The sequence below is a fragment of the Phyllostomus discolor genome, chromosome 12, assembly GCF_004126475.2.
Source record: "Phyllostomus discolor isolate MPI-MPIP mPhyDis1 chromosome 12, mPhyDis1.pri.v3, whole genome shotgun sequence".
NCBI classification, from domain to species: Eukaryota; Metazoa; Chordata; class Mammalia; order Chiroptera; family Phyllostomidae; genus Phyllostomus; species Phyllostomus discolor.
Genome location: NC_040914.2, coordinates 66,929,682 through 66,955,733, shown reverse-complemented (window position 1 = coordinate 66,955,733; position 26,052 = coordinate 66,929,682). Strand labels below are relative to the sequence as shown.

General features: G+C 40.9%; 1 protein-coding gene across 2 annotated transcripts in view; it reads right to left on the bottom strand.

Annotated features, from left to right (window-relative positions):
• CNTNAP4 (contactin associated protein family member 4) overlaps window positions 1–26,052 on the bottom strand; it is a 235,811-nt gene that overhangs the window by 19,165 nt on the left and 190,594 nt on the right. For both annotated transcript variants that reach the window (XM_028501841.2, XM_036012240.1), the window contains 3 exons: window positions 14,260–14,430; window positions 13,329–13,547; window positions 961–1,200 (listed from right to left, as the gene is read on the bottom strand). In XM_028501841.2, coding sequence (XP_028357642.1) covers window positions 961–1,200; window positions 13,329–13,547; window positions 14,260–14,430 — 630 coding nt within the window. The remainder of the gene's footprint in view (window positions 1–960; window positions 1,201–13,328; window positions 13,548–14,259; window positions 14,431–26,052) is intronic.

Sequence of the window (26,052 nt, the reverse complement as noted above, 5' to 3'; positions counted from 1 at the left end):
AGACGCGTTCTTGTGACCAGGCAGTTTTCGCTCTAAGTTGCAACGTGAAAAGTCTCCGCAGATGGCAGCAGCAGGGTGTGATTGATGACTACAGGTTAACTCGAAATTATAACTTGTTCCTGGGGAAAGGTAGATGACTCGCAGAGTGCACTTTGACAACTTTTCATTAAATAATCCCAAATGCTTTCTTTGCAAATTGGAGGTGGCTTCAATTTGGAGCCGATTTTTGTTTGCCTCCTTTCAGAAAAGGTTCACTAAGCCAGAAACACTTAAATAAAGCAATTGAAATTAAACTGGATGACAGTTTTCTATGAGAAACGATGAAAGTTTAACAAATGTTTGTATATTCAGAGACGTCCGTCCAGAACACTTAAAACTTCACTCAATTCTTTTTTCCTCCAGGATGTAGACCAGTGAACAAGAACAGCTGAAACATATTCTACTGTTTTACTTCACAATCAGATATTCGGTATGTGCAGCAAAATGCCCATATTTTGTGACACATCAATATTTAATTAAAAAGGTATTTATACTCCTGGAAAAATATGTTTGGATAAAGCAAGCAAACAAGCCAACAGTACTTCCTAGATTTTCCTGCATTCTTGGCTGTCTTCATCAAAAATAACAATAATTCCTTTAATGATTTTAAAACAAAGAATTCCCCGAGGTGCAGGTTGTTGACAATTATATTAAGATCATCAATATTAAACAGAAAAAAAATCAGTTTGACCAGCTAACACTCTAAGACACCTATAGGCAACTATTAGAGGGTTTACCATCAATAGACATTTTTTAACAATTGAAGGAATGAAGTGTGATTAGCATAAAAAAGTAATTGCCAAAAAAAAGAGAGAGAAATGGGAATATTTTCGTTTCAAAGAGCTATACAGACAACAACTGTCAGACGGGTATGCGTGCGCAGGACTCATTTTCCTGCTGGGGCAGCGCAGGCATCCTTACCGTCAGAGCAGAAGGGCCCCGCATACGCAGAGAAGGTGCAGTCACAGGAGAACCCGCTGGGCTTTTCTCTGCATCTCCCTCCGTTGCGACACAACTTCCCGTAGCTGCTGCAATGGCCTCTGCAGCCGGGCTCCACTCCGGGAGTCACCTTGGCTCTCTCCTCCAGGTCCAGGGCCAGCCCGTTCAACTGCAGAGACCGGATGCATCCCAGGAAGCCCCTCTGTCGGGTGGCCGTCCCACCTACAAGGGAAATACTGCAAATGGAAACACGTTCCTAGGTTTTTAATTCAGGATTTAAAGACCAAACAAAACTGAGGCCTCCCAGAGAACGGGAAAAACTGCGGCCTTACAGAAAATGGCAAAAATTTATAAAAGCAAACATAAAATTTGGAAAGCACGATTTGTGACCGAACATTAAAAGACTCAAAAAAATATATAAAATTAGTTCAATTTTTTTCCAGAAGGTGAATTTGTTATATATTTGTTTTCTTAAAACAATATTTATTAAACTCAATTGGAGAGGTTGTTTTAAAAAAATTAGTTGCTTTATTCCAAAAAACAAAGGCTACATCTTACTTTGAAAATAACAATGAGATGCATTATGTTCTTACATAGGAAGTGTTTTTTTTGAAATGTTAAATAAGAATCTATTTTTGGGTAAGCATAGTTTGTCTTTCATATTGAAAAATGATGCTGGTGCTCGCCCAGTTTTAATCCAGTGGGAATTACAAAGAAATCCTTGAGTTCTTCTAACTTGGCTGTGCCTTGATGTGGTCTTTTAGTTGGTTTTTGTTGCTGTTGTCGAATTTTTTCCACATGTTGGTCCAGCGTTCATTGTTTTAAGCTTGGAAAGATTCTCAACAAAATTGGGAAGGGGGTTGATGAAGAAACACAGTGGCACAACATTTACTGAGTAGCATACAACAATATGTACCCATAAGCCACTCTTGGAGAGGCGTAAAATGTTTGGATAGGTTCAGACCCTGTTTTCCTAAGGCAGAAGTTCTCAAACTTTAAGGAATATGAATATCCACAGAAGGACTTCGTAAATATACAGATTCAGGAACTCACTCCAAGGAACATTGACTCTGTGGGCCAGGAATAGAGCTATGAATCTAAACACTCGACAGTTCTCACAGATACATCTATTCAGACAATCATCTGACCACCACATTTAATGCACTATTCTAATAGGAATGTAAGTTCTGGGTGAACTTTCACATAAATTTGTGTCCAGAAATATCATAAATTAACGCTCAGAACTCAAAGTGGCAAAATGGTACACTGATCTAATTTATTTGAGCAAGTCTACCAAGAGGCACTCACGTGGTCATGGGACCTTTACAATCGGAGTTGTCTTAGAACAGATGGTGCTGCCTCCCCACCAGGACCTCTCACCTGCTCCGTGCAGGTTCCCTACACGTTCGCTCCCTCCTGCCCAGTTCCCTCGGCTGGCTCTTCACCTGGTCTTAATGACTCAAAACCACCTTATCCTCAGAGATTAAACTTTTTTTTCAATTTCATAAACAAAGCTTCACCAGAAAGACCCTAAGTAAATATTTGTCACCATCAGCTAGGCTTTGCATTGTACCAGTTTATTTTGTTTACCACACTGTCCCTGCATTAGAGTGCACGGTTAGCAGGGCTGCTGGAATCATGCTGCACCCCCAGTACACAGCACAGTGCCTGACCCATAACAGCTGGGCAGTAACTACTTATAACAAATTAATTACAACCAACACTAATAATAACTGATCATTAGTACTCACTTTATTACTAATTATTAATTCATGCAGTTGTTAATTAAACCAGATAATACCTTAGGACCGGGAGATGGGAGCTTGGTGCTTTAAAGTTTAAAGAGAGAGACACTTTCTGCTACACAGGGATGTCTGGGTCCCTGAGAATGAAGATAAAACTCAATGAATATATTACATAATAAGTCAGTTCCTTATTGTTGGATAATGAAATACTATGAAGGGGAAAGGAAAAGAACATCTGAGATTTTTGGACTCTTGGCACTAACTGCTCTTTATAATTCAGATTCATAGACATAATGGTCTCTATTCAGAAGGCTGTATTTAAATTTCTGTATTCAAATTGCTTAAATTGACATAATTTGTGCCTCTTCAATGAAGAATAGAAGGCGTGGGTCAGATTTTCTGTTCCCAACTCCAGACGCAGGGCTGTGTGCAGCCAGGCGCATTGTACTTCCAGTGTGTGTGGGTGTGGCCGTGAGAGGAGCTGATTTGTTTTTCTTTCTTTTCCCTTTTTTTTATTGTTGTTCAAGTACAGTTGTCTCTATTCCCGTCCCACCACTGCTCCGCATCTTAGCCATCCCCACTTCCCACCCTTGATCCTGCCCCCCGTTGGCTTTGTCCATGGGTCCTTTATACATGTTCCTGACAACTCTCCCCACTTTTCTCCCCGTTATCCCCACCCACCTCCCCTCTGGCTACTGTCAGTTTGTTCTTAATTTCAACGTCTCTGGTTATATTTTGCTTGCTGGTTTGTTTTGTTGATTAGGTTCCACATATAGGTGAGATCATATGGTATTTGTCTTTGACCACTTGGCTTATTTCACTTAGCATAATGCTCTCTAGTTCCATCCTTGCCGTTGTAAAGGGTAGGCGCTCCTTCCTTCTTTCTGCTGCATAGACTTCCATAGTGTAAATGTACCACAGTGGTATGACAGTATACACAGAAAATCCCATAGACGCCATCAAGAAGAGCGGATTTTATCCCAGTTCCGAAAAGCTGGCAATTTTCTGGTGTCATTTCACTTCCATGTATTCAATCCCCTGTCATTCTTACAGTCTCTCTTCTGCCTTATTCTCAGGACTTTTCTCTCCCATATCAAAGCTGCCGCTCACCTTAGCTTCAGACTTCCCTATCCTCCCATCACTAACTCAGCCCAGTAAGAATGTCTAGGGCTCAGAGTTAGGTCTTTGGCAGACACTTCCAGCCTCCTTGCTGGAGTTTTCTCTCCTGAGTAAGGCAGCCCGCAGCCTTGGCTTTAGCTTCTGCCCAGGAACTCTTTGGAGGAGAACCAGGTCTGGAGTAGAGGTGTACTCCTGGTATATTTCATTTACTTCATGTGATAGTGCTTTAAATCACGCTATATAGTTTATAGTGCATAATAATGTTAAATCACGGTCCCTTATGCATTTGTTACTCTGAGCCATCCTGTCTCTGATTTATCTCAGTCTGCCAAGGGATGTGTTAACAACTAAATAACTCCAAGACCAACAACTGAATACAATCCATTTTCAACTATTCCAACGTACTTATTCTTGTTTGTTTAATTTTGTTTTGGGCCACATGATGAGACACCAAAGGCAGAGAGAAACCCAAGGCTGGGCCATGGGCAGAGCTGAGTAATTTTAGAATGTATCTAGTTAGAGTCAGAGGTAGGACCAGAAGCTATGGGTGGCCTTTTGTTACAAGGAAACCCTTTTTCTCTCCACAAAGCTTCCATTTTCCTCTACTCCTCAGGTCATTTGCAGTTGGCATGGCACTGCAGCTCCACGAGTTTTGTTTGGAAGAGCTCTGCTGGGCCCTGTGTCAGGCCCCAGGGGCACAGCGTTGCATGCAGATGACCTCTCTCTCAGAGAGCTCCGGGTCTAGTTTCGATTTGGCCAGAAAACACATAACTACTCCATGATGTTGCAGGAAACAGATACCAGGTGGAGAGCAAGGTCAGAGGATAGGGATATTAACGGGAAAATATATGTCTGTATGTGTGAAATACACGCTTAAATAGTATTTGTAAGAGAAGAAAATCAACACTCAGCTTTGTAAAAGGGACTTCTCAATTCTGTACTATTAAAGAGTTCATGTGTACCCAGTCAAATAGTTTTAAACTACCTTTTTAAATTATCGAAAAAGTAATGTCTAATTAAATATAAACATAGGCATCATACATGCATTGGGGATTTTTACTTTTACCATTAGGTTTCAAGTTAAAAGCATTTTGAGATGTAACTCTTCTGGAAAACATGGATATTATAAGTAGGATCTGATTTAAAAGCTTAATTAAAGATTCCAATGCCTTTTCAGGGTTAGAGTATGTCCAATTAAAATGAGCTGCAGTTTGATTAATTGATTCTGGATGTTTCTGCTGAGCTATTATGTTTGGAACTGTCTTCCAATTAATTTTCTATCAGTTTACCTGCCATACTATACCTGATGGAACGAATTCCAGAGTTTCCTGAACACTGAGTATTTTGGGAGACAAGAGCCTAGCCTGTCTGTGCGGATGGATGTACCTGAGTTTGCTCACTTACAAAACAGTGCTGGGGTGCTGCACCTACATGAGTGCATGCGGGGCTGGGCAGAGCCTGAGCAAGCCCAATCCTCTCGCCATGCTCGTTCCTCTCAGGGAGTCCGTCTAAGTGACAGATGCTATTGTCACAGAGAACAGAGCTGGCTCTTTCCTGTGCCACTTTTCCATGACCTTTTCTCCATGGCTTCTTGTGGCAGGAAGACCTTAAATTTTGAATGGGAAATAATTTATGTGCTGTGCTTGGATATATTGAGGATTAATTGGGAACAACTGCATAATTCGCTCAGGGGCCCTAGAGAAAGAGAGAAATCAAGATCTCCACGCTTCTCTTTAAAATTCAAAGTTATGATAGCTTGTCTGGCAGCACACAGGGGCCCTCCCTGACCATGGCATTGTGGCAGAGAAAGGAGCTGAGACCCAGAGCGCAGGTCAGCTTGGTGCATGCAGGCTGGGCCCAGGACCAAGTCAGGGGATAGAACGAGAAAAGTGGTCTTCTGTGTATCGTGCACTGGCCCATTGGTCCTCTCCTACCCAGCCATGCTGGGGGAAGACAGTCCTGCAAAAATGAGGGTGTTAGTTCATGCAGAGGGCTGGGAGACTGGAAGCCCAGCTTCCAATGGGTTTGCTATGGGATAGTCCACGCTGAGCAGAGCCCCAGGAGGGCTGGAAAGAGGAAAATTCTTATGTCCAAGGAACCATTGTGGCTGAGAGAGGCAGCCGGTACAAGCAGCACTGCCACGGGAGACCGTTCAGTCACGTTGCCCTGAATCAAAGTCGGCGGTAAGAACATGCCCCGCCGGTAGCAGCAGCAGCAGGACACAGTGGGTCCATTTAGACTTCTCACACATCAGGGCCACAGAGGCTCTCTCTTTCTTTTTTTTTTAACATACTAAGGCCTATTTTAGAGAAATGAACTAGTGGTGGTATTAGTCAGATTCTCTGATATCAAAAGATCCTATCTGAATCTGACTTTAGTCAACAATCACTTAGATTTGCTCAAGCAGACATGGAAAAGTACAGTGAGAGCTTCTGAGGCTAAACATGAAAGAGACATCTGAAGGAAGGGAGAAGATAATTGAAATAAATGATACGGTTACATTAAAGAGAAATGTGCCTTTTAGTCCCTGCACTTTGGTACTGGGGCAACATATTCACTACAAAAGAAAATTAGTCTGAAATAAAAATCATTCAAACATAAAGTTATTTGGCATCTCTTCCTGTAACTGTACTTTAAGCTATAAAAAAAACCCCTAAACATAAAAAGAAAAATATCTAGAATATATCGTAACTAAGAACTTTTGTTCATCAAAAGATAGCATTAACAATATGAAAATACAATCGACAGAGATATAGAACAGATGTTTGTAATACATTTATCTGAAAAGGAATCACTCAAAATATATAAAGAACTTTTTGAGACAGCCCTGCAGAAAATGGGCAACAGATCTGAACAGCCACTTCACAGAAGAGACTGTGCAAGGGGTTGACAGAGGTTTGTCCGTATCTCCTTATGCTCAACATACGCTCATCCTTCGACCCAGTCACTCCACTCTTAGGTGTGCATCCAACAGAAATGCAAGCATATGTTCACTGAAAGACCAGTACAAGGGCATGTTGGTAATATCCAACTTTGAAAGCCCATCACAAATGCCCATCACAGTAAATAAATATATCTTTGTATTGGTACTGCCATTTTCCCAAAAGATCCCCAGATGATACTAATGGGCAATTAAGATTGAGAACCAACCTTCCAAGAGTTCAGCATTAACCTTTGCGGCATTTAGAAATTGCTTGCTCTAGGTACTCAATAAACATTTGTAAATTTGATGCAATCCAAGTGTGGTGCAAATGACTTCTGAGTCTATGTCAGGAGTCCTTACTTCTCCTTCAGGTCCGTGTCACAAAGCATTGAAATGGAGTTTGCCCCATTTAAGAACCTGTCAGTAAAACAATTTAGATGGCAAACAAAAATTGCAGAGCTGGTTGAATGAAAATCAATTCAAGGCTAATTTAAGAAGCTTCTAAGAAAAATGCTGAGTTTACAAACTAAAATAGAAAATGACCACTGTCCCTTTTCAGCTTTAAAAATGATTGATTCTTTTCTCTCCATCATTTCTGTGGCTGGAGACTGTTTGTGGGTGTGTGATAACTTACACAGCAACTCTGGACTTTGAGTCCTCAGTGATAACAAGGTCAAGGGCACAGGTTGAATACACCAAATGGCATCATGTCACTTAACTCAGTTTTTAAGGTAATGAACAGCACCTCTGAATAGGACTACTTAAGATATGTCGTAAATCACACACATACCAAAAGGACACAGTGAAAGGATGTGAAAAGGTCGGAACAGATCCTCTGCCATCAGTAAGAGCAAGGATGGAGAAAGAAGGCCTACAAATATAAGGCGAATCATCGTTTTCATTATGAAAAGCAACTGATGATTGAGCCCACTGGGGGAAGAGGAGGGGCTCATTTGATTGGTGCTCTTCGCTTCTAATCTATCACATTGCATTAATGTTAACTCTTCTCATTTCTTATACAAGATTTTTTATTCATTATTTTATTACTCCTTCACTTTGCATGACGTCCTACAGTAGAGATTAGTGGGAGCTAATTGTTCTAATATTTGAAAATACAGGGACTGTGAAAACCCTTCTGTTTTATCACTTCTTCCCATAGGCTAACACTAGTCGAATCTCAGAATATAGTTGTAAGTTCCTTAGTCCTATTTGAATCGCCATATATCATTGCTGTCCAGCTGAATCACGTTTTCAATTGTGCTTCCTATTTACTTTTAGGGGTTTTACTCAGAAGCGAAAGCGCTGGTCTTGCCTCAGAGTTTCACTCTGAGATGTGAACACTCTTTATGACGAGTCTCTGGGGCAGAGAGCGGGGCAGGTGGTGGGGAAGGTGCACGGGGCTCCCCCATGGCACCCCACTGTAGTGCCACTTCTGAGAGGCTGTGCGAGTTTTCATCTACAAAGTGGAATGTCAGCACACGACACCCACATGGGCCTGGCCAGGGTAGCACAGGGAGGTGGGGAATACAATTTACATCAAAATTAACATGTATTCAAATATCCACAGTGCTTCATATGTATGTAAAAAGTGTTGACAATATTATCTCCAACAGACATTTCTACATTATCAAAATTTCCGATATTTCCTATTTTATTTGATATTTGAAATACTTCACAATAATTTTTATCTTTTCCAGTAAGTTTGTTTCCAAAAAAGAAGGAACATTTTTGGTAAAAGCTACTAAATATGAGGACGTGAAAAAAATTTACCTTAGACTTACTAACACTAACTTAGTCTTTCAATTTGTCCTGCATTTATAAAGATTGTGTTTCCATGTAATTTAAAACATTATTACTATTATTATTATCCTCCTCATCAGTGTCTGGAATTAAAACATTTTTCTTAGGAGAAAAAAATTACACTGAAAACTACGTATTTACTCTGCAATTACATTTACTCACTCATTTGTCCCAGTACCCAAGTATAAATGAGACTTGTTATGCATACTTGAAAATAATGATTAGCTATAATTATTTTTAAGATGGACGGGTGAACTACACATTAAACTCTTGAACTTTTAAGTAATGGAAATGATATTACCTTTAAAATTATAACCAGAAAACCAGTTACATTGGAATAAAGCAGAGATTCCCAGTCACACAACAAGTCATTGGCTCTGAGGACAAACTTAAGACTCATATATTTGGAGTTGTTAATATGTGGGGAAACAGTTTTCAAGATAAGGTCCCTTCTACATCTGACATGTGCGGGCACAGAACATACAAACAAAGAAGCTCTGGTTTCCTGGTGAGAGTGTGATTAAGGGATGGGAGAGAGAGGAGGTGAGATACATTTTCTGGGCTGTGAAAAAGGTCTTTTGCAGCCTGACGAAAGTGTGATTTGAAGTATAAGAGGTCGGTCTGGAAAAAGTCCAACCATTGTTAATACAGCAAGAATGGTTTGCATGACATAGATGTAACCCAGCAGCCAAAGAGAGTTGACTGGAATGCGCATGCACAAACAATGATGACTTCACTGTACTAGGTGGTAGACGCTGTTAAGTGAGCATGTGTACTGTGTAGCTGTCACATTCAAAATGTCTGATTGAGTACAGCAACAAATCTGCATCAAATTTTGCATTAAGCTTCAATATTCCTCCCTGAAAACTATTCAGATGATTCAGAAGGCCGCAGCTACGGGCAACTGGTGATGGGCAACTTCATCAGGACAATACGATGGCTCACGCATCATGTCTCATGCAGAGTTTTTGGCGAAACATCAAATCACCCAGGTGACTCAGCCCTGCTACAGCCCAGATCTGGTGCCCTATGACTTCTGGCTTTTCCCAAAACGAAAATCACATTTGAAAAGGAAGAGATTTCAGACCATCGATGAGATTCAAAAAATATGACAGGGCAGCTGATGGAGACTGGGAGAACTGCGTGAGGTCCCAAGGTGCCTACTCTGAAGAGAACTGTGGTGTCATTGTCCTATGTGAAATGGTTTTCGTTATCTCGTATCTTCTTCAATAAATGTCTCTTTTTCATAGTACATGACTGGATACTTCCTGGACAGACCTTGTATAATCTAGATTGTGGGGCCGGGGGACAGACAGTTTTAATCATATACAAATAAGGATAAAGGAAGAAACAGAGAAAAGCTAACTTCAGGTGAAATGAAAAACTGAGAAATGATGTGAGGAACCCGGAGACCTACCGAGCAGCGTCTTGCCCCAAGGAGATTGGCTGGGGTAAGCTGTGAGCAACACCAGCAATAACCATGTCGTCAGCAAGTTGTGTGTGTTGGCACTGAACATTTCTGCGCTCTCTGAAGCGCCCAGCTCTCTGCACCCATCTCCACTTTAGCCTGTGAACCATTATCTCTCAGGGTCTGCTTCCACCCTATGCCCTCCACCTGCACTCCTCACCTCAGCAAGAGAGAACGTGGAAAATGTAGAGCACAGCATGCCGCTCCTCTGATGCCTTGGAATAAAATCAAACTCCTCACCAATGCCTTAGAGGCTGGCTATCAACCCTGCCTCACTCCAGACCACTCTTTCCCTCACGTGGGTTCTCTCCTCCAGCCACACCGACTTTCTCCGAGCTCCTCGACCATTAATGCGCATCCCCACCACTTGGAGCATGCTCTCTTCCCTGGAATCCTCTCCCTTCATGTATTCACAGGGTTCCTTTTTCCACTTTATCTGGCCTCTGTTCAAATGTAAGATCCTCAGAGAGAACTCTCCTGACCATGCACTTGAAACAGAACCCCGCCAACCCAAATCACTGCCTGACTCCTCACTCTGCTCTTTACTTTATAGTATTTGGCATTGTCTGAAATTACATACACACATTGAAACATATGCACATATGTGTGTGCATGCATGTATATACATATGTATGTGTATATACCTACATTATATATATATATATTTAGTTAGTTAGTTTGTCTTGTATTTTACTCTTTCATTGGCTATCTCTTGTCTCCTACACTGAAATATACTCTAAAGAAGGCAGAGAACTAACTACTTCTTGGTCTTAGTGAGACATTAAAATAGCTATAATTATCACTTATTATTTTATCAGCTTTCATCCTCTTTGCACTAACTTGGAGTAGCCTTTTAAATTATAATTTAACTTCCATTGAATCTTCCTGCAAAAAAATTTTCATCTGTAACTTTTTTAAACTCTGATTTGTTTGATAATGATTTTATAAATCAATGTTTTGCCTTGTAAGTATTTTAGTAGCTTGGTTGGAGCCCCTCCCTAAGAAGGCAGTCCACTCCTGTGAAGGAGGAAGATATAAGCAAGACCCTTGCGTGGCCTCTCGATAGCCAAGGATCTGCCTCTACCTGCGGCAGCTCCCCTTTTTCTAAAAAAGTGAATCTTTTTTTTAATAACATCACATTCACCATTTCAATTTACTCAATTACCTGTGAGAAGGGAACAGAGAATTGTATAACTAGATTTTTCTTAATAGTAGATGCATAACATCTGAGATTTCTCTTTCTGCCTCTTCTTTTTAATTTTCAATGACTTAGACTTAAACACAACAAAGATTTCAATTTTTTAAAGTTTCAAGTAACACAGTCATCCTGAGATTTAACATATATGGGAATGTCAAAAGCCTACCAATTGCCTCTATAAAGATAAAATCTCTTAGATCCTTATTAAAATTATAAAACATGACTGATGGCAAAAGACTCAAGTCTGTGCTAACCCAGTTTTCTGAGAGCATAATAGCACTTTTATCCATTACAAGTACCTGAAATCAAATTAAGGCCAGGATTCCTATCAGACACAATATATAGTGACTCCATTTCTATGAAGTTAAAATTCATACCAAGGATAAAAGTTCATGTGCAGGCAAGGCTGCAACAGATTTCACTGAAAGATTCGAGGACTGTTTTAGCCTTTTCAATCTCCAAGAATAGTAAGGCTATTTCCTAGATCCTGACGGATTTTAAATTGCCATACCTTTGGCTGTGGCTATCTCTCATTTTTTGTAATTCAAGAAATATCTATGCCAACTTCCTGGCTGAGCTTCTAGCATGGTATTAAAAGGAAACTTATGTATTTCTTCTCATATATTCTTTATTATTTCCATATCCTTAAATAACTCAGTTGAGTGGCCACAAGATCATGATTAGATGGTCCATTACAGAGCCTTGCTCATAGAAGCTGTTCATTAAACATTTATCGAATGAAAGAAAGAATAAATGATAGAAACAATGGGTACATAAATATATTAGAAATCTCAAATATACCTTACTCAAAAACATCACAGCCCTGGCTGGGTGATTCATTTGGCTGGGGCATTGTTTCACAGACCAAAAGTTTATGGGTTCGATTCCCAGTCAGGGCACATACCTAGATTGTGGGTTCAATCCCTGGGTGCATATGGGATGCAGGTGATTGATGTTTCTCCCCCTGCCATGTTCTTCTCCCTCTAAAATCAATAAACTTATCCTCGGTCGAGAATTAAAAAAATATATATCACAAATAAACTTCAACCTTTGCACTGAAAGAGTCAATAAACCAAGTCTGTTAAGCAATAGACAATGTAATGGGGAATCTCATGAATTACATTCTAAAACATAACTCTTAAAAATACTTGAAATATAAGTTCTGATCATTTATACTTTATTCTGATTTATAGTGTCACTATGTCCTTACATAGAGGAAAGTGATCAAGTAAGAGAAAATCCCTTGAACGTCATGGTCAGTAAGTTCTGTAAAGTAGTTAGCAAAGATGAGAAATAAAACCAGTACATACTAGTGGGTCTATAAATACCCAGCAAGTGTATTTAGGAAATAAAAGAACAACCATTGACGATAAATATGAAGAAAGTGATCAGAACATTTCCAAAAAGTAGACAAAATGAGAGACACCAGCAGCAGAACTGGTGAAACTGGTCAAGCATGGATTTTATACACTTGTCCCGGTTTTTCTTTTTTTCTGTTTCTAGCCTGTTTTTGATGAAAAGTCACCAGTTGGCATTGCCTGGAATTACAAGGACGGCTCTTCAGCTCCCCAGGAATGGAGACAATCATCTCCAATATCATACGAAAAGCATTAATGTTAAAATAAGTCACGGAGCCCTGGCCAGGTAGCTCAGTTGGTTGGAGTGTCGTTCTGATACCACCAGAGTTGGGGGTTCGATCCCCTGTCTGGGCACATACAGGGATCAGTTTAAAAATAAAAACAAAAACAAGTACCAAATCCTAGAACAATTCACAAAATCTGCAATATTAAGAATTTAGGTTTAGGAATTAAACACAAATTTGAATATCGTTTGCTAGGTGGATTGCTGAAGGCAAACCACTCACCCCCTCAACATCAGTCGTCTCTGCCGTGAAGTAGGGACAATACCCACGCCACAGGCTGGTGACAGGGAAGAGAAGGAACACCTGGGCACGCACTCTGGAACACAGGTTCTCAACCAGCGACAGTCTGCTGCTGTTACAATCGTTATTTTCACAGCTGGTATTATTTTATTTGGGTTCACGTCTGCCCTTACATCCTACAATTAAAGGACAAACTGCCTAGAAACAGAACTCACCCACGAAGAGTTGACTGTTCAGCTGCAGAAGGACATGCCCATCCGCGGGAGCAGGCTGGGTCTTCGGTGAGAGCTGATCCACTCGAACGGATGCCTCTTTCATGTTCCTTTCCACCCTGACATGGTGCCACCGGTTGTCATTGAAGTGAGTGGGTGACTGCACGGAGATTTCAGAAGGCCCGTTCCCAACATCAAATGAAAAAGTCACGACAGCCGGAGCTGGAAATGTCAGACATGAAGATTGTCACGTTGGTCCACGTGGTGGAGAGCTGAGTCTTCAACACGTGTGGAAACAGCACCACAGCATAGCAACTCCTGAATATAATGATTCAAATTGCATGGGCGGACCCAAGGACATTAGTAAAGAATAGCTGTGGACTGAGGCAATAAAACACATTTGTATTTTTGGAAAAAAAAACAAATTTTAAGAAATTCATCCTCAAAGTTAATTTTTCATATGGATAAAAAGTAAAGCTATTCAGCCAGAGCAAGAAAACTGAGTAGCATTTTATACAAACAAAAACTAATTTGACAGTGACTCAAAGTTTACATAAATTTTAAAGCATCAATATTCTTGATATTAAGAGATGAGTAACAGTCTAAGAGTATATCAAAATAATACGGCTAGTCAATTTAATTAATTTTGTAATTAATTGAGAATTTAGTTTATTAAAAACTATGTCCATTATTTGAATTTAAAATGAATCTCCAATTGGTTCTAGGGAATACAATGATTTCCCCAAATGACCACAGGTTAAATAATATTAAATTATTTTCTTACTGAAAGACTAACTTAATTTCATGGAATTTTTTCAAAGGGACACAATGAAGAGATTCAGCTGATGAAGCAGAAACATAGTGCTTTAAAAATTAGATAAAGGATTTACGACTAAATAGAATCGCATCGACTCATCCGGAAAAGGAGACGTACAGCGCAGCTCTATCCGAATGAAGTCGGTAATCCCCAGGTTCTCTAAAAACACCCCAGAGGAGGCGATGGTTTTAAAGAAGAAAGACACGTCTGCACTGAGTTCTCCATGGAAAGTAGGAAAATGAAGGTATGACGCCTCAGTGTTGAACGAAGCCGAGTTCCAAAATGAGCCTGGTTTAAAGAACAGAGGAACATATCAAAAAGTAAGAAAACTTCATAACATAAAATGAATGACATAATTACACTTTCTGTCTTTCGCATTTTTCCCATGAAAAATACTGTTAATTCACACAAACCGGCTTTTCTTTTTTCTTAACGATATACCATACAATATGTGAGCGCCTTAGGGAGTGTACGAGGACGGGCGCTCTGGATTCCTTCCGGCACGGGACAGGAGTGATCACCGCGGAGATGGTCTGGACGTTACGTTTGATATAAGGAAAACATCCTCGGCAAAGTGGTGTGAAATGGACCTGCCAAAGGCTAATTAGTAGACCTATGTTTTTTATAACTTGGCAATTTAAACACCTACATTACTCTGAATAACAAAAGCCCTAAAGAAGCTTAAAGTGTTTTTTGTTCTGACACGTCCAACACACACACTTCACGGCATTACCCTTTCAGCTGACTGTTTTCATTACTGGGCCTTCTGATTTCCTAAACTGAGGTTGGCATTCAAGATATCCTCATTTAGTTCACGATGAGGACACTACTTACTCTGAGCTACACCAATATTCTCATGAAAATATTCTTTTAATTCAAAATTATCTTTTACTTTGCCTCTCATGGTGAATTAGATAAACAGTACAAAAGGTTCTCAAAAAGTTTTAAAATGTTCAGAATATGAAGAACATGTGTAAAAGTTTGGGGTATAAATTCAGAGACCTAAAAAGAATTATGTGGACAATGTATGGCTTACCTTTACTTTCCAGTTCATTTTTTGTTATATCTACAACTTTCCTTCTGAACAAATACTGTGGGTCTGTGTAGAAAGTGTGGGGAAAACATGTATGTTTATGTACAGATGCAGTGGCATGAGTGACAGGAGTGAGATCCGACTGGAGATGTGCAGTCGAGGAGACTCGCCATCGGAGAAATGAACTAAGCATTGCTGCGTGCGCCCGCAAACTCTCAACACACCGGGTGTAAATATGCATCTCGAGTTTCAGGCAGCTGCCTCCTACACGTGCCCACAGTATGGGATAAATTTCTATCTAAATCGGCTTCCCAGCCCCAGTTTCCCATGATCAATCGTGGCCTGAAAATATTATATGGAAAACTCCATAAATAAACAATTCTTAAGTTCTGACTCATGTGCCACTCTGAGTGCTGTGATGAAATCACGCACCTTCGCGCCCTGTCCCACCGGGACGTGAATCATTCCCGTGTCCAGCATCTCCCCTCTGTACACGCTTAGTCACTTAGCTGTTTCGGTTGTCAGAGAGAGGTAATTTGTATTACAGTGTATTATTGTAGCTATCCTATGTTATAATTGTTCACCCATTACTGTCCCTAACTTATAAATTAAACTTTGTCATAGGTATGCATGTATAGGAGAAAACACAGTACATATACAGGGTTTGGTACTATCTGAGGTTTCCGGCATCCACTGGGGGTCTGTGAACATCTCCCCTGAAGATAAGGGGAGACTAAGTATTGATCCTCTGAAGTTATAGAAAACAGTTCATTATGTTTGCAAAGAACAGATACCTAACTAGAGTTGAAAATCACAAACTTGACTCAGCTTCTATTTGTTCTTTAGATTTTAATTTATTTTCTATAAATTCTGAAGAGCAGTGCTCATTTCTATTGTCATGCATTGCTTAATGACAGGTACACAGTCTGCGAAAGGCATCACTGGACGATTAGTCCTCGTGCGAACATCACTTACACAAACCTGGATGGTGCGGCCTACGACACACCTAGGCTCTGTGGTGTAGGCTATCGCCCTCAGGCCACAAACCCGTAGTACATTCATGTAGTGAATACTGCAGGCAGCTGCAACACAACGGTAAGCACTTGTGTATCTAAAGACATCTATATATAGTAAAAGTACAGTAAAAATCAGTATAGAAGATAAAAATGGCACACCCGCGCAGGGCGCTCATAGAAACGGAACTTGCAGGACTGGAAGTTGCTCTGGGTGAGAAGGCGAGGGTGTGGTGAGGGAATGTGAAGGCTGAGCACGTGGCTGCACACCATGCAGACTTTACAGACCCCGTCCCACAGCCCTCCCCCTGCTCCCACTGGACGGGTCAGAACGCCAAGGCTGCCAGTGCTGCCCTGTGAACAGGGCCGTGGGCTGGGCTGGCTGCGGGCGGGCTGGGTCCGGCGCAGATGACCGTGACAGAGACTATGAGCAGCGGGGAGTGAAAGGCGGCCTGAGGACCAGCAGGAATGACAAATCTAGATGGAGAAGTAAGGGACCATGGGGATTGTTGTGGAGGTGTGGTTCTGGCTATTGCATGTTGGAACAGCGGTCAGATTAAGGAACTCTGTGGTATTCATTGTAAAAAGAGGGTCATTTAACATGGAGAGCGCACAGAACTGAGGACTCAATGTTCTGACGTTGGAAGTTTGTGTGGGTTCCATTGACCCTGCCTGGCAGGCACAGAGGGCTCTCTCTGGCATTGAGCTGATGGGAGAAATAAAACTTAGCTGTGCTTATATCCTCACAACCGGAAAACATTTCCAGAGTGCAGGGACAGGCAGGTTCCACGCCACCACAGAAAGCCCTCACTCAGGTGGCAGTGGCACTTAATACTCATTAAGGCAGCTCCTGTGGACCTGCGTCTTGAGTCCTCGACAAGACCCCCTACAGCCAGGCACTCTAGGACCAGGCTAGACCTGGGAGGGCCCTGTGAACAGGCAGCACTGCAGGGATAGGCTCCCCGGTGCTGGGGTGCTGGAGGGGTCAGAGGCTGACCAGTGGGGATGTGATCGGCGCACTCAGAACTGAGGCGCCGTGAGTGAGAGGGAACCTGCCGTCAAGACCGACAGAGAATGCTCCTGTCGGAGACAAACAGTCCCTCCTGAACCACACAGCCTTCTGCTCCTCACAGGAAACCCAGCTCCTTTACGATCTCACAGGACCACCACCGCATGCGTGGTCCCACATTGACTGAACTGTCATTAAGTGGCGATGCGTGACTGAATTGCATTTTTTGTTTTTCTTATGGACCTGATTCAAAAGTCAATTCTCAGATCACATGTGGACAACTTTAGAGTTGAATTTATTCAGCTGAGAACACACTTGGAGGGTTTTTTCCCCCACAGCCAAGTGAAACTGCATATTATCTGGATATGCTGAGCCTAGTTCTGTTTTCATTTACAGCTATTTCTCATCTTGAACATTTTGATCTCTAGGAAAAACTGCAAGAAAATGCAAAATATCACGTGAAGGATAATAACACTTTTGTCTTCTTAAAAGTTCTTACCTGAGCTGTTTTTAGAAATTAAATGCCTTTCTGTTGAAAAGTTCTATTATGAAAATTAAAATAGAGCTATAACTTTAAATTACAGAATATTACAAAATCTTACTTACTTGGTTTGATTACAAAGAGAAACACTCAAAATTGCCTAAAGAACAAAATTAGATAATGCTATCATAAGCCATAATGTTTCATTTGTTTCATTTTCATATCACAGCTACCTAATAAAGCATCCTATAGGGGGCTTCAGGGAACCGGTGGGAACAGAGGAACAATTCTCTGAATTGCTGTGATCTTTATAATGAATACTTTTATAGTAATTAAAACAATTTATTACCTTTGATAGCTTAAACACTCACACACATCATAGTACCTATTTTATCTAGTTAGCAAGCCTTATTTTACAGATTCATAATAGGTGAAAAATGAAGTAAGAATATTTTATTGGAAGAAGAAATTGCTGCTAATTCAAAATAATTATAAAGAAAGCAAAGACCAACATTTCTAAGATCAAATGATGTGCTGATATCCCAGCTCTTTGCAGACTGTGCTAAGAAGCTCCCAAAAGGACCTGGGCGGCCTCAGAGAGGGGAGGGCCAGGGAGGAGGCAGAGCGGCGCCCAGCAGGCAGGCCCAGCGGGCAGGCCCAGCAGGCAAGCTGCAGGTTTTTGAGAAGAGGATTTCTTGGCTCAGGTGCTCTTTCAAATAAAATCCCTAAACCGCACCAGTGAGCAGGTCTGAAAGCAATCGTTTACTGCATGAATGTAGTCGGGAGAGTAGGGTCCCTTGTACTATCCCAACAAAAACAAGTCATGGCGTGTTACTCTAAGAAATTAATGACTAGTAATTAATAAAAGTAATTAATAATATGCTTTAAATTAAATTCAGTAGAGGGTACTAGAGATTCGGAAAGATTCCCTCACAAATGCCACCTTTTCTCTCTCCAGAATTAAAAAAAAAAATTGTAATGGACAGCAGGTTCCATATAGTCATTTACTTAGAAGAGGAAGATGCACTAAGTATTTCATTATATACATAAAGTAAAAAGAGTTTGTTTAGGAAAATTAACATAGTATACAGTTAAGATAACAAGCAATCTTTAAAACACTTGTTTTACCGAACTTCTATTCATAGTATTAATAGACTATCCCTTTAGAAATAACTCACGAAGACAGAAAGAAGGTTCGTGGTTCCTAGCTGGGGAGATGGGGCTGCCGAGGACCGCGGCCGAGGGGCGCGGATCTCTGGGGGAGAATGAAACGTCCTAAACCGGGTTCTAACGGGGACGCAGAGCCCCGAGTACAGCGAGAGCCCGTGAATAGCTCACTTCACGTGGCTGAATTGCATGGTGTGTGAATTCCATCTCAATAAGGCTGTTTGAAACAAAAGAACTGTATCTGAAAAATATATTGTTTTTTAAGAAAATGCTTTACTTCTCCGACCAAAATGCAGATGATGTACCCAACCTACCTTTTTTTTAAAGCACAAAAAGTGCCATGTAAATTTCCATACATATTTAGTGATTGCAACTCAGTCAGTTTGGTACCCTGACCTTTCTTAAAAGTGACTAAAAGAACATGAAACACAGATATGGCAAGGCAAGGGATAATGTGCTCGTCAAATGACTCTTGCTGAATGCTGAAGACGCATTTTAAAAGTTGGAAATATGTATTTCTTTCATGGAAATTTTAATTTTGAGATCACTGCAGATTTTTATGAAGTTACAAGAATTAACAAAGGAGGATGCTGTGTTCCCCTCAGCTCGTTCTCCCCAATGGTAACATCTTGCAAAACTCTGGCACCGAATCACAACCAGCGCATTGGTGTTGACGCAGCAGGATGAAGGACCTTGCACCACCTCAAGTACCCCTCCGGCTTCCCCTCCTCAGCCACACCGTCTCCCCTCCTTCTCTCACCCCCTTTAGCCCCTGACCACCCCGATCAGTTCTCCTCATTTAAGAATGTTCTACAAATAAAAGCATACAGTACATAGACTTTTGAGATTGACTTTTACTTTTCTCACTCAAAATTACTCTCGGAAGAATTGCCCCACTAAGCTCATTCTTTTCTACTGCCAAGTGGATTTCCGTGGTGTGGACGCCCCACAATCCTAACCACGCTCCTACTGAAACACATTCGGGTTGTTTTCAGTTTCCAGCGGTTACTAAAAGCGGCTGTGAACATCCAGGTGTCTGTGTAAATAGATGTTTTCAGTTCTCTGGGGTAAGTGCAGAGAAGTGCGATCCTTGGGTAGTATCAGAGTTGCTTTTTTTTTTTTTTCCTACAAAACTGCCGAACTCTTTTCCAGAGTGGCTGTATCATTGTACATTCCCACCAGCACTGTGTGAGTGATCGGTTTCTCCACATCCTGGCCAGAATTCTGTGCTGTCACTGTTTTCATTTTTTTTTTTAATTTTAGCTATTTTGAAAGGTATGCAGTAAGTCTCTTTGTGGTTTTAATATGCCCAGTGGTTAATGATTCAAAGTTTCTTTTTATGTGCTTAACTGTCATCTGTATTCCCTATGTGGTCATATCTCTCTTGATGTCTTTTACCCTCTGTACGCCTGGCTTATGGATGGCCACCTTCTCACTGTGTCTTCACACGGCCTTTCCTGCGTACACAGTTGGGGGTGGGGCAGAGGGCACTCTGGTGTTGGTTCCAGTTCTTATAAGAGCACAAAGCTAACTAGATTAGGGTCCCACCCTTATGACCTCAGTTCATTTAAATTACTTCCTTAAAGACCCTAGCACCTAATACAGTCACATTGGAAGGCTAGAGCTTTAATATATGAATTTTGGGGGTGGAGAAACAATTCACGGTCATATAAAAATGTTCATATTTTAATTGGATTGCTTTCCTTTCACTGTTGACTTTTCAGGGTCCTCTGTCAATTCTCAGCTCTCATTCTACTTTTCTTATCAACAACAGTTAACATAGCTGATTGCTCTCCCCTCCTTGAAATATTTCCTTCACATTCTCAGTTTCTTCCTTCCTCCTTACCCACTTCAACCTGCCAACGTTGGAGTGGCCCAAGGTCCTGTCATTACGCTTCTCCATCCGCAGTAACTCCCACTGGTCCACCTCGTGGCTTTAAATATGCTGATGACTTAAAATATATATATATCTGAGGCCTGGAGCTATCAAACTAATAATTCCACATCCCTATCTGAATGTCCAATGGCATCTCAGCTTTATGATGTTCAATAATTGCATCTCTTTATGTCTCTGCAGCTCCCTGAGCCCAGCCACAACCTTCCACATCTCAGTGAATGCCAAGGCTGTGTGCCGCTGACGGATACTTCCACTCAACACCTTGGTGTCACTCTGGACTCTTCCCTTTTGCAATGCACATCAACCCATCCACAAATCTGATTGCTTTTCTGTGCTGCACTCACATGATCACCGTGCCCAGGGCCCAAGCCACCGCAGTCTATCCACTGGGCTGCTGATATGGTCTCCTGAGTGGTCTCCTTGCTTCAGCCTCACCCTGCTCAACCTCATTAAAGCATAACGGAGAGCATGTCGCCCTTCTTCTCAAATGCTCTGATGTTTTCCAATCTCGCTCACATTGAAAAATAAAGAACTCTCAGTAAAATCCTCCATGATCTGACTGCCAGTTTCCATTCTGACTTCTATGGTTCTCCTCCTCACACGCTCGGCCCCAAACACATGCACCGTGTCTCTGTGTCAGGAGCACACCAGGCACAGCCCCGCTTCTGTGTGGGTTTCCCTCTGTCTAGAGCCCTCTTGTAAGGTATACATGTCTTGCTGCCTCATTTCCTTCAGGTTTTTATTCACATGCCACCTTCTTAATGAGCATTTAATGACCATTCTATTTAAAGTTTCCAATCCAACCCCACTCCTGCCTCAACTATACTGTCCTCATAGCTTACTAGTATCTAGCGTACCATATACTTTATTTACTTGTTTATTGTTTAGCCCCCCAAGAAAACTCGAGCTCCAAAAATGCAGATATTTTTGTCTACTTTGTTTACTGCTCTTTCTCTACGTGAGGAAGGAATAGTATAATGTATAGGCTTAATAAACATTCATTAAATGAAACTGTAGGGTTTCCTTTGTAAAAGTAGCAATCAGAAAGCTTAGAGTAATTGCTCCCGGTTCTCTTGCACCATATGTATCTCAATAACTACACACAAATTAGTGGGTAAATAAGTGGGAGGGGGGAGATAGAAAAGAGGAAAAGAATATGGGAGGAGAGAATACAAAGGTGAGGAGACTTTAGGAAAATTAAATAAAGAAAACCCAAGGAGAGAAAACAAATGATAAAAATAAAAATGAAAAAAATTCCTTGATTACCAAATATAGTAGAGCTTGCAAAATTTTATTATGATTATTCACTAAAATGGAATTGATCTTTACACTATTTAATGGTTTATATGTAGTCTGCCAAATGGAACAGAACTGTCAAACGGAAGAGAAATTAAACAAATCACCAGTCAATATCTTTTTCCAGTCTAAGAATATAACTTCTGCAAAGTTATTTATTGCCTACATACACCTTTGATTATTTAATGCATTCTGGGAAGCTGTGATTTCTCAAAAAATGAAGACAAAATGAAGAAAATAATTTCAATGACAAGAATTTCTTAGAACAATCAACAGAACAATCTTTTCTAATTATGTAGGTTTAGGGCATGCCCTGATTAGATATAAAATTTCAACACAATGAATTAACCGAGAAGAAATGCATTTAATAAAATAGGTTGAAAATTCAAATGCCGAAGAAATAAGATATACTACCTTGAAGATTAATGAGCTGAGAGCAGAAATGTAGATCACACTTGCAACAACTCTTTTAACAGTTTATACAATGTATGTATATATTTTAGCACATCACATCCTATTGCAGGATGAATACCAATGCACAACACTGATAAGCATCTTTGTTAAGTTACTGACCTTTGAGGATAATTGTTACTAAAAATATACAGTCAGAAAAAGCAAGTCCTCTACAAGGTGGAAAAATCAGTTCACTCCAGAACTTTCCACAGCAACATTCTATGCCAGAAGATAAAAGTACACTGCCCACAGATATCTGAGAAAAAGAAAAGGTATCCAGCCTCACTTTTTTTAAAGTGTTAAAACAACTGGCAGACCTCAAATTTCAAAGGACCCTGAGAGCAAAGCACACAGAAGCCCTTTCAGTGGAAAATAAAACCCTACTTCGTGAAGAAACGTAGTCAACCAGGAGATATCTAGAAAAGCTGCGGAAGACAAGGTGACTGCATCTCTCGGTGCAGAAGGAAGAGACAGTGTGTACACACTGGTGAAGGTCACAAAACGTGACCCAGAACGGTTACACCAGTTTCTGAAAAGACTAAAGTTGTGTCACCTCATAGCACAGAAAATCCACTCCCAGGTGCATATGCAAGAGAAGCAAAGACACACGCCCACAAACTTATACCCGGATGTTCAAAATCTCCACTACCTGACAGTGCCATCCAAGAAGAATGAAAATCATCCAAGAAGATTTCAATCAAAATGAAAATCATTTAAGAATAGAGAGACTCTGCTGATAGGCCTAGTTAACATTAAAAAAATAACTATAAAAATAATAGCAAAACTAGCAAAAATTGGAAGGCAGGGAACAAAAAGAGGAGGAGGGGACAAATGAGTGCTGATTTCTCCAGTTTTCAGAATAGATCAGTACTGTCTAAAATTTAAAAAATGAGTTTACTATCAAACCTGATGACTATAACATTTTTAAAATTTCATAATTTTTTAAAGGTTTGAAGGATCATTCAAGTTGAATACATATTTATCAGATATATAAATAAAATAAAGCAATGCTTTTGGCTTCATTTAAGTTTCTTTTCTTTCTTCCTAAATCTCAATTAATAAAGTTTCATAAGTTCATTTCTAAATCTCGTTTCCCTGTTAGGCAGTGGTTCTCCACCTGGAGCAGCCTTGCACACCGGGAGTCATTTAGAAATCGCAGGAGACATACTGGTTGTCACAACGGGTGGCAGCATGGTGCCACTGCCCAAGTGGGTAGAGGCCCCAATATTGCTAAATGCCCTACGATGTACAGGGCAGACCCAGCCCCACCAAGGAGTTATCCAGCCCAGACGTCAAGGCTGGTTGGCCCTGCGCTAGGGATCTCTGGCAATGCCTGTGGTAGCCCTCACTGGTGTGAATCCGCACTTCTGAGTTGTGTGACTCTCGGGGATCACGATGCTTCTTTCTTTCAGATTCTGTATATCTTAAAATTTTATGATTTTATGTCAAATAATTCATTAATGTTTAATATTAAAACACTGAATAAAGCATACATGTATAAAATTGTCAAGAAAGAATATTATTGTAGTCCTGAAAATTATTAGGAGTTTCAAAATAAGGGACATTTTTTAAAGTATTAGGACTTTTATTCCTTCACATTTTTGAAATTTCTTGAATATAAATTATTACTAACACAAGTCTTTTCTAAAGCACAGAAAACTAAACAAAGCAAAATAGGCCACAAAATATATTTTTCTCCAAGAAAAAAAAGTGTTTCAGATTTATAAAGGCACTATGTTACTTAAAAAGTGAAAAGTATGAGTGTTAGCTGAGACTGTGAAAGGGCTTATTTGACAGCCCTTTCACTCCCGCGAGCCCACACTGACGAGAAACGGCTCGGCGGCAACCAGGTGGTCTTTGTGCTGCGTGATTTTTTAATCAGAGTAAGTCTTTCAATATAACCAACTCCTTTCATCGAAAGTATATGTTCACATATCATTTAATTGCTTATACAATCAAAAACTTCTTCCTGTCTCGCACAAATAATTCACAAACTATAGAGTTCTTGAGCTGTATATGATAGATCATTCTCCTTCTTTAATAAACTGCTATTTATTGATTATCCTTCATGCAACAGGTAATGGACTAGGTACCGGGAACACAATAATAAATGAACAATGGACTTGCTCTTGAGAGGCTCAAAAATAATGAAAAGCCAGTATGAGAAATATGTCTTTGTAATATGGTCAACATCCATTGAAAGTGTAGGACTAAGTGTTCTAGAGGCCACTAGCGGGTCTCGTGGAGGAGGATGGGTCGGAGTGTGAGTGACAGCTTGCAGCTGGGGCACTGGGGAGGTTTGGCAGATGAAGGAGGCAAGTGAAGAGGAAAGGAAGCCCAGCACCGCCAGCGGTCCATGAGTTTGCTTCGTGCTGTGGGAGCTGCAGAGGTATGGGGCAACCCCTGCAGATGCCTTCCTGAGGGATGTTCAGAACCAGTTAGCCCTTTCCCCTTAACACTGGGGGAGAGTGCTGAAGCTACTCCAACTGCAGGGGGCACACTCTCAAGGGGTCCTGATGCATGCTCAAGCTGAGGCATTGCTGGGAGCCTCAACCACGGAGGCAGCCCCGCTGCTCCTGGGCGAGTGGGTAGAAAGGAAAGTACAGGAGCCCTCCTAGTTATAACCTATACATCTGAATATTAAATTATTTATAATTTATTCCCATATTCATAGACACATTAATTCATTGAGCACAGTATGTACTAAGTGCTGTCGGTAGCACAACGTTAAAGGCAGCTTTACCATTCACATCTGTCCTACTTTAGGCGGAACACCAAACGATGTTAACGACAACTCTGACCTCAAACAATAACGGCAGCAATAATATGGGACTTCAGAACCACCTACATTTTTTTTTAATGAAAAGAAGGACTTGGAAAATGACAGTGCCAGTCAATTAGGAGTAATCTCATGCCCGGTACCAATAAGTCTCAGACTCATTTTTGTTTATTTATCCTGCTTTCGCAAAGCTTCTGTCTTCCTTCCTAGAAAAACAGGCTTGGTACAAAATTTTAACACCTCTGGTTTGTGTGATAAAACCAAAATATTATTTTTTATTCTCATCTTTCCATTTTCCCGTTCAAATCTAAAAATCCCTTGCTTCATTGAGGGGCACTAGCAGCTTTCCTGAAGTCAGAAAGCTGGGGACCACCCTCACACCCTTCCAGCCTCAACCTCCATCCACAGCACACAGAATGCACCTCTCTCACGGAGCCCGTTTTTAAGCCCCATGCCAACCACTGTTTAGTTCAAGCCCTCCTCCTATTTCCTCATCTTACATCAAAGGTTATTTTGCCCTGGCCGGTGTGGCTCATTTGGTTGGGCAACATCTCATAAACCAAAAGGCTGCAGGTTCGATTCCCAGTCAGGGGCACATGCCTAGGTTGCAGGTTCCATCCCCAGTAGGGGAGCCTACTAGAGGCAACAGGTCGATGTTTCTCTCTCACATCGATGCTTCTCTCCCCCTCTTTCTCCCTCCTTCCCCTTCTCTAAAATCAGTAAGCATGTCCTCGGGTGAGGATTTTTTTTAAAGTTATTTTGTTGGTCTTTAGGTTTATAAG